Below are 10,245 nucleotides of genomic sequence, written 5' to 3' on the forward strand. Positions count from 1 at the left end.
GGTGTATGCTTGTGGTATCATCATCGTAAGGAGTGGTCCAAGTCTTGATTCCACCATCTGACCAGTGGAGCTGGGCCATTGTGATGGGGAAACAGGCAGCATCCTTTAGGGGTGTCACAATTTAATCCTTTCTCCTTGTAAGAGCAATGGTGATCAGGGAGTTCCTTTCCAGGACTCCTCCTGCATAGCCACACTGCTTGATACTCATGACTGAGCAAACCAGCCCTTTGTTCTCTCATGCGACACACTGGGTACCTGAATCTGATATCACACCACCAGTTTTACTCTTACATAACTCCATTGACTTCATTATTTACACTCTTGAAACTCAATGGACTGCCAGATTTTAGATTTTGACTAGTTTGTTTGCTTTACATGTTTGAGGACCTCTTACCTTTTCAAAGCAGAGCAAGCATGTGGAAGCCAAGAGGGATGGGATGTAAATCAGGGTAGAATTTAGCCCTTAATTTTCAGCACATTACAATAATGAGAACATTGAGATTTTTTTTAACCTGGCTGAAATTTTAAAGGTATAGTAGGTGTGGCTGATAATGTGTCAAGTTTTAACTTCTGTTTCTTTTCCCTGTTTTTTCCCAAAGTCTACACTGGGATATGTCGCTCTGCTCATAAGTACTTTCCATGTGTTAATTTATGGGTGGAAAAGAGCCTTTGAAGAAGAATACTACAGGTTTTATACACCACCAAACTTTGTTCTTGCCCTTGTTTTGCCTTCTATTGTAATTGTAGGTAAGATCATTTTACTCTTTCCATGTATAAGCAGGAAACTGAGAAGAATCAGAAGAGGCTGGGAAAAAAGCCAAGTTATGGAAGAAAGAGGTGGGACTGTTCCACATCTCTCACCAGAAAGGATTACGGTGATGTGATGGTAGAATAGTGTCCATTAGCACTACAGTTGTCACTTGTCTTTTTGTTTTAAAACTTGTGTTTTTAGGAGTTTATATAACTATGTGTAAAAGTTGCTATGGACTTGCTTGGCATATGGTACAAGCTCTCAGCCAAGGAATGAGCAATTTATTTTTCTTCAAAAATTAAAAAAAAAAAATCACTTCAATTTTAAGTTACAAGAGGGCAAACAATGTGAAATCAGGATTTTTAAAATGCTTCTTTGCACAATTGTATCACAAACATTGTGGTTTTATAATTAAAACCAAATGTTCCAGACAGCATTTCTTTGACTGATAGCAAATGTTCCAGACAGTACTTCTTTTATTAAAACGATCATTTTTAGTTAGTCAGTCCAGAATGTAGAGTAATATATTTTAATAATTTAGAAAATAAACATGTTTTGAAACAGCTGAGATTAAATTTTTAATAGTTGAAATTATTTATTCCACACATACATTACACATATTTGTGTAGGTCAACAAGGATTTTGAACCAAAACATGACTTGAATATAATAAAAATGTTAGTTGCATTAAGGACTATGATTTCAAAGTGCTGCATATGGTTTTAGACCTGTAATGTCCATTGACGTTAATGAGTCATTGCAGTGAAAATCCAATCCAATACTTTGAAAGTGCAAGAAGGATTTATATAAATTTGTACAATCAACTAATGATCACTTTAAAAATAAAACATGCCAAAAATTATTTTAAAAAATTAAAGTTGGGAGAAATTTGCAATAAAAAAATTGAACTTTATGGGTGAAACTTCCAATATCTTAAACACAACAGAGAACAACCATAATGTTAACATTATCTGTGTGTTTCTGTGTTCGAGTTTCAGTTATGGCACATGAATTTGCCTCTCTTTCAACCTGAAGATCTTTTAACGTACTTTTGTTGCACAAATACCCCATTCTATTTTTATATGAAACTTTTGTTTTTACAGCCATCTGTGGGGAATGCTTTACTGTAAATTTTTAAGAAATAAAAACAGATATTTCTATACTTCAGCATTTTAACATGAGTTGATGATCTTGTGAAATGGAAATTTCCCTCTAAAATTTGTAATTTTGGTTTCCTAAGGCTTTCTGAGGCTTTCTGAATGTTGTTTAGAATGACTTATCAATGACTACTTTAGCATGTTTTCTCCTTCTTTACGGAATAGGCCAAACTCTACTCATTTACACTCGTGCTGCTTCTATAGAAATCAGTGGAAGTTGTTCTCATGCATCAAAGTGCAGAATCTGGCTCTACATCTCTACCTATTTTTGCAGTATTACAGTTTTGCTGTCTTTAATTGTTTTCTTTCCTCACATTTTTGCAATAATTTTCCATCATTATGATAAATATCTGCAATATGACTCTGATCCATATAGCACTTGTGTATACTTAAGTTGAGTACATGAGTAGTCCCATTGACTTTACTGCCTACTTTTGTAATGAGCCCTACACCCAGGCAATATGTATTTAGAGCCAAATTCTGCTCCCACTTACACCAGCATAAATCCAAACTAACTCAGTGCCAATTGTTTTTAGTTTCATTACAAACTGAAGAACCTCAGTTAGGTTTTTCAACATTCATTACAGCCTCCAAGCCTTTAAAACAAACCTAGGCCCATTTATGGTTTTGTCAGTATCACAAAAAATCTGCAGTTTACATGGTTTCGCCTGTGTTCTGCTTTAGATATAGGGTTTGTTCAAACTCAAAACCCAGACTGAAACTCCAGGCAGAGGACTTCCTCAAAATGACACAACATAAAGTGAAACAAGGTGGGTTAGTTAATATCTTTTTGTCTTTAGGAAGCTTGACTCTCTCACCAACAGAATTTGGTCCAATAAAAGATATTACTGCATCCACCTTGTCTCTCTAACACCCTGGGACCAACACAACTATAATAAGGGAGGGATAGCTCAGTGGTTTGAGCATTGGCCTGCTAAACCCAGGCTTGTGAGCCCAGCCTTTGGGGGGGGCAACTTAAAGATCTAGGGCAAAATCAGCACTTGGTCCTGCTAGTGAAGGTAGGGGGCTAGACTCAGTGACCTTTCAGATTCCCTTCCAGTTTTCAGAGATAGGATAACACTGCATACAAAATTAAGTATTTGCATGAACCTCTGCCAAGCTAAACAATCAGTGTTGCATGTCTCTAGTTCTCTTTACTATCCAGTGAAAGCCTACTAAAAAATGGGGATTAGACAAATAGGGGATGTTTGGGCGGCTGGGGGAATTCAACCAATTTTCTTGATATATTTTGAAAAACATGTCATTTAAAAAAATTTCCCCCATGTGTGCAGAGGGTCAGCAGCCACTATACAAAGCTGTAAAGAGGGGTAGGTGGACTTTGTCTGTACCAGCCCACTTAGTTCCCAGCACAAAACCAACTACTGTGTTGGGAGGGATGAATTCTAAGAGAACAGAATTTCTAGCTTATATTGGAATGTATGACATCCTGAAGACTCAGAATACGGTAAATGCCATGGAGCAAATTCTGCTCCCAGTTCTACTCCAGTAGCCCTTTTGAAATCACTGAATTTGCATGGGTACAACTGAGCTAAAATTATTACTGATTGTGACTATTACTATTTCAATATTTAATACGTTTGTATTAATTTTATCATAATATATAGAAATGCCAACTAAAATTCATCTTTCCTAGAACTTTCCAGATCTTGTTTGATGTTTTAGGAATATTGCTGTGGCACTAATACAGTATTAATATTGTTGCATTATTAAAATACAGTAGCAACTGTGCATTGCCACCTTAGTCCATCTGTTCTGTGGTGTGTGATGCACTATATTTATCCTTATTTCTATGCGGAAAGAAATACTTCATTCTAACAGGAAAAAAATCATACAGTGTAGTATGCTGCTTAACATATGTAAAAAGTAATTAGATCATTTCATGATTAACTCATTTCAAGAATGTTTAAACTCATGGTAAATCTGGACCACATGATGTTTCTTAAATAAAATGTTGTTATGCATTGGTGGGGGTGGGGGGGTTCAAACCATGTGTATGGGAAATAACAAATATGTGCGTTTTATTTTATGTTACTTGAAAGTTGAAATATTGAAGTGTGAAGAAATAGCTTATATTTTTGGATCAACTAAATTAAGAAATTTTATGAAATTTTTGTGCTACATATGTAATAGTGTACCCAGCTAGCCTATGTATTCATTTCTAACTGGAGTAACAAACTGACTTGCTATTAAATATTTTGTAATTTACTTTATTGTAAAGATTGATTCTATTTAGCAAGAATTCTGAAAGTAAAATGGCGAGGTCTTGTATGGCACATATTATGGATCAGATCCTGCCAACTTCTATTCATGTAAGAAATCTTTCTTCATGTGGTTAATCTCTGATTTCCATGGAACTGTTTGCATAAGAACTTCTCCAGTGAGTCCAGATTTGCAGGATCAAGTTCTGAAGTCAAAATTCTTAATGTTGGTTGTCTACAGTTAGACATCTCCATTATTTAGGTGCCTAAATATAGATTTAGGTGCATAACTTCAACAACCAACTTTGAGAATGATATATTTTTATGCAACATTGCATTCACCGTTTATTGATTGTAGGGATATCCTATATATTATGTCCTATATAGAATGAAAATAACTGAATTCTCTTCCTTGCCACCAAGGGTGGCCAAACTTACTGACCTGCTGAGCTACATATGACAATATTCATAAGTTTGAGAGCTAGGGTGCGCCTGCCGGGGCTCAGGGCTTCAGCCTGGCTCCTGCTGAAGTTCTGATCCCCGCAGGCGCAGGTGCCAGGCTGAAGACCTGAGACTTCCCTCTCTGCTGGACAGAAGCCAAAGGGTCACATGTCTACCTGCATTTTTGCCAGGGTTTGCTGGCCCCACTCAGTCTCCCTCCCTACAGCTCCCAGCTGTTTACTGCTGCCTGTCCACTCAGAGCTAACTCCTGAGATCTGCAGGGAGGGGCCACTGAGGGTAAGAAGAGGGTGCTGGTGGGGCGTGACTCAAGCTGCTGGTGAGGGCAAACATTTAAGTTGTGCCGCCCCCCCCTCAGCTGGCACCAGTCATCACTGGCAGAAGCCCCTAGTCCTACCACCTCACCACAGGGCAGAAGCCCCAAGATCGCCCTCCCCACAGTCAGGTGGTGAATGGGAGGCTCCACGAGCCACACATTAACTGTAAAGGAGCCACATGTGGCTCACAAACCACAGTTTGCCACCCCTGCCATATTTCATAACAAAATACCACTTAACATATAATGCAATACTGCACACATTCTAGCAGTAAATGCACTCTTATCAGTAAATGTTCTCTGCAGTAAATAATTGGAATGACATTTTGAAACATGTTCTTTGTTTTCTGCAGATGATTATGGTATTTTTTATCCACTACGTTTATTATATAGTGCCATAAAAATATTTCATATTTGTGCTTAATTTGACAGTGTAATTCTGTTAAATAGCGCTATTATATACAAAGCTGATAAACATCAGCTTGTTGAAGTTTGAATTTTTAATAGGTAAATTATTTTGAGATTTGGTTGTATTTTAAGTTCTTTACTTAGTTGGTGACAATGTTACATTTACAGTGTACTGGTGCCACGTCTGAATTTTGTTCCAACATTGTATAGCATGTGACGTGCCAACATGAGAACATGCAACTGTATTTTCATTTGTTGGTAAATCACTTATAAAATATCTTGTACATGTTCAATGTGTAATTAGCTATAAATGCAGCCCTCATAGCATTAATGGGAAGGAACAGTTAAGGCAGCTGTTGTTTATTCTCGAGTAGCTATGAATTTCACAATGTTTGAATAGAGTTAGGAACCTGGCTCAGAAATGTCATGCAAATAAATATTAGATAGATTGATTTCTTCAATATGATATTTTCAAGAGTTAGGTGAACAGACTCAGTGGTAGTGGAGGCATATGAGTAGTTCTTTTCAAGCAGTACTTCTTGGAGCACAAAAGTTTTGCCTTTATTGGCTGTTCATCCTAGTTCTTATAAGTATTTCCTATAAATGTAATAAGTAACTTTCAAGTTCTCATATTTTATCACTACATGATACTGCTTCAGTTAACTAGATTGCTACCTTTAAAATGAGTGACACATTGAACGAATTTAAACAATGATCTCCATAATCTTTGTATACTGTTTCTCATGCCTTGCTGACAATGTTTCATAGTGAACATATTATGAGTCTCCTCTGTGCAATCCTTACTTGACAGTCCTCTCTGTAGTTGTGTACTCCAACTTTGTCAGTTACTGTTTGTGTTGTCTGTCTGAACAGGGCTATTATAAATGACTGGCAGTGCTTTCACATATTTTTCCATAGAATCTGTTTTACATAAAAATCAATAAAATCTTAATATCAAATATTTTGACTTGTTCAAATTTCAACTTAGTGTTTTTTATTTTGCCTTTCTTTTACATGCATTTGGGATTTGATTAATATGTCCTCCTGTAGAGAGGAAATGGCTGTGGGGCTCATAAAAATGCTTCTGAAGAGCACATTTGTTTTCCTCTGGAATGGGCTGAATGACAGTTAATTTTTAAAAAATACACTGCGGGAGGCTGCCCCATACCTTATTACAAGTATTCACACCTCTTTTCTTCCAGTTGCACAAACTGAATACTGTAATACTAGCAATATAGTCAGTACATTTTTCAGGAGCAAAGTACAAACATTTGAGGCAAAAGCGAGACTGCTTAATTTGTTTGTCAAGTGCTGGTGTTCTTCCTGTTTGGTTGTGGGTATGAAAAAGCAAAAGTGTTTCAATGGGAAAATAAATGAATAGCTTTTCCCCTCCCTCACTCCTCTCTGGAAGCATTATATATGTTTCAAGGAAATTTATGACAAGAGAGAGAAATAAAAATTATGCTTTGGAGTGATCCTGACACATCAAAGTCAGTAACTTAACTTCCATTGACATCAATGAAGTCACAGTTTCACCTGTGCACAAATCAGTGAACTTGGCAAGTTTATGTTACCTTGTATAACCTCCCCATGTTGCTGCTTCTCTGCAGAAGAGGTCTGACCAATAATACAAAATCATCTCTTACAAACAATGAAACAGGTGTCTGATATCTTCAATGTCCAAAATTACACTTTCATGCCTCTTTCTACTTGTGCCTTGCCTGTCTCACTGATGAAAATTTTTTCACCATTGGTGTCTGTTTTTCCCTAGTTTGTTCAACTGCTGCACCATTTTCTCATACATTATAGTGATTGCTTTTATTTGTTATTTGCATCACAATAGCATCTAGGGGCCCCAACTGAGATCGGTGCCCCCTTGTGCTAGGTTCTGTACAGATACATAGCGTGAGACGGTGCCTGCCCTGAAGAGCTTCCAGTCCAAGCAGACGAAGAGTGGAAGGAAATAAAGGCACAGAGAGGTAAATATCAGCAAGGTCAACAGTATATTAGTAGCAGAGCTGGGCATAGACCTCTGGTGCTTTCCCTATTAGACTATACTGCCTCTCATTGCTTTATGTAATTTAAAGTGAGTTCAGAAAAAAAACGCACTGAAATGTCTTCTCACTCAGAAAAGTTATGTGCAGTAACAACAGGAACCTCTCAGGGTCCACCGTTGTAAAGTACCTGGCATGTGGTGAATTAAAATTTTCTGATGCAAAACACTATAAAAGGATAATTATTATCAAACATTATAGAAAGGATAATTTTATTATCAATTTACTGTGAAAGAGATGGCTCTACCATATAAGCCAATTGTCTGGGATAGCAAATTTCATAAAATGTGTGGTTGACTGCAGGTTTTTAGGGATTGATGTTTGCCTAGAGCAGCAGAACCTCTAGAGTCAGCCCTGTACAACGTTGCTTTCATCCCATGCAAAAAAAGCTTGATTCATGAAGAAGTTGCAGTGAGAGCAAATGAATCCTGGCAGTGTGATATTTGGAACACTTGACCAGTAAATGTCTCATGACCCAAGCTTATAATATACAGATAATGCTGCCCAATTTACATATGGTTTCCATACATTTGTCAGTCAAACACTACACAGTTAAAGCTGTAATATTCCAGTGTACTTTTGATCTATTTCTGAAATTCAGAAAATTTAGTTCAGTACACAGAGCACAGGATTGACTGCCCAGACAACAGTCCAAAAAAATTCATATCAGATTTATCCAAGATTAAATGAGTTCCAAACCAGTTAGCATTATCAAGATAATCTGTATGAGAAAAATATAGATAAAAATGTTCAATAAAAAAACATTTGAGTTATAGCCCAAATCCCATACAGTAGCTGAAGAATTCATAGTACAGCTCAGGGATGAAGGGTATAAAATTGGCCTTTGCATGCCTAAAACCAGGTCCACTCTATTCCAGGTCATTCTCCTAGCATAATTTAGAGCAATCTCCAATCTACGACTACCAAGGAGGGTTCGTCACCCTAACCCTAGCCTGGGATGCTTTAACTTTTCTAACCTTATCCCCAGCCTAAAGAGTCCTACCCTTTATAATCCTAACCCTAGGACAGGAAGCCTCAGAGGGTGGGGGCAAAAATTCTCTGTGAATGGGGGGAGGCAGAGGAAGGATGGGGAATAGGGAAGTAGGGATGCCAACCTTCCAGGATTGTCTTGGAGTCTCCAGGAATTAAAGCTTAATCTTTAATTAAAGATTATGTCGTGATAAAATCTCCAAGAATTCATCCAACCAAAGTTGGCAACCCTAGAGGGGAAATACTGAGACTTGGAGGGGTGTGGGGAAGCCAGCCTGAGAATTAGGGTTCTGGGAGTTCCTACCTGCTCCCAGGCCTGTTCCAGCCCCTCTGGGTTCTGATCTCTGCTCCCCAGCCAATCCTGGGCCCCAGAGTGGCTCCTTCAGTCCATCCAGCTCCTGGTCTCACTTCTGCACCTGCCACTGCCCCTGGGCGTGCACAAGTTTACATAGGGGCAGGCCCTACAAGATTTCCATTGCAGGGCACTAGCACCTGCCACCGCGTTCTGCCACTCCTGGGAAACCCTACCATTGTTTAACTGTAACAAGGTGGCTTGCCCCTTTAAGGATCTTGTGGTACTCTGTTCCATCCTTTTGGCCCACCTTGCTACACCTGTGCAGATTTACAGGAAGCAAGCCCACCAATAGGGGGCTGGTGGGGGAAGTAGAGTAGACAAAGTGGTCTGTGGTGGGAAAGGAGCTGTCAGAAAGCAGGGCTTACAGAAGAGCTAGTCTCCGGGCAACCAAGGGTATGTCTACATAGCAAAGAAGAACCCATGGCTGTCCCATACCAGCTGACTCAGGCTTGCAGAATTCAGGGTGCAGGGCTGCTTCATTGCTGTGAGGACTTCTGGGCTCAAGGGACACTCCGACCTCACAGGATGCTATAGCCCAGGCTCCAGGCTGAGCCTGGAAGTCTACACAGCAACAAAACAGCCCAGTGAGCCAAAGTTGGCTGGCACAGGCCAGCTGTGGGTTTTTCTTTGCTGTGTAGACATACCCCTAATGAGCACAACTGGCCTGTAGTAGGCTGCCTGTTTGGCTATACTGACTGATTGGTTGCAAGAGTCAGCAGACCAGCTCTTAAGCCTACCACCGCAGTAATTTGGCAGCTACTCAAAATATTTGCCTATAGTGGATTTAGCTCCTGCTTTGTTCTAGCCTTAGCCCCAAACCTGCCCCTACCTTGCCTCACTCCAAATAACCCAGTTCTGACCCCTGGCTCTCTTTCTCGACCCCTGGCTCTGACCCTTGGCTCTGGCATCTGGCCTTGGACTCCAGTTCTGACCCTGAACTCTGATTCCTAGCTACCAATGCCTGCTCTGACTGTTAGGCCTGACTTCTGCTTCTGCTCCAACTACCAGGTACAATTGCCCAATTCCAGATCACATGACAGGAGCCTAGCAGGAACTGATAAGGAATTAGATCCTTGTGGAAAACCCTGGGTGTGCTTGCTCCTGGGCAGTGAGATTGAAGTCCAAGAACTAGAGCTGATGTTGGGACAGTTTATTGCAGCTGGGGCCACACTGCAAAGAAGAGGAGACTAACAGCTGAGCCCACCTGGGCTGACAATTTGCTTGTTATGCTGTTTTCCCTTGGACTTTAAGTAAGATTCTCAGGCCCTGAAAGACATTGAATTCTGCTGTGTGGCCTGACCAGAGGGCCAAGTCACACCAATGGCCAGACTGAGCGAGAAAGGACATAGGGAAACTGAGGCAAAGCTACTGAAATACCACTTCTGGCCATGAGGGGGCATGCTGGTGGCAGGCAGGACCCCAGGCAGTCCTGTGGCTCCTGGGGAGCAGGGGCCAGCAGGCCATTATCAGGCCTGTTGAAGCTAGGACCAGAGGATGATCCAGGCGCTTTCCTATACACTTTCAAGTAGGTAGCACA

The 10,245-nt window shown here is 39.9% G+C and overlaps 1 protein-coding gene across 1 annotated transcript in view; it reads left to right on the top strand.

The window, feature by feature from the left end:
- Positions 1-2,886, top strand: part of STEAP2 (STEAP2 metalloreductase) — a 29,527-nt gene extending 26,641 nt beyond the window's left edge. The window contains exon 5 of the mRNA XM_032780897.2: positions 600-2,886. Coding sequence (XP_032636788.1) covers positions 600-884 — 285 coding nt within the window. The 3' untranslated portion in view covers positions 885-2,886. The remainder of the gene's footprint in view (positions 1-599) is intronic.
- Positions 2,887-10,245: the final 7,359 nt, after the last annotated feature.

The sequence above is a fragment of the Chelonoidis abingdonii genome, chromosome 2, assembly GCF_003597395.2.
Source record: "Chelonoidis abingdonii isolate Lonesome George chromosome 2, CheloAbing_2.0, whole genome shotgun sequence".
NCBI lineage: Eukaryota > Metazoa > Chordata > Testudines > Testudinidae > Chelonoidis > Chelonoidis abingdonii.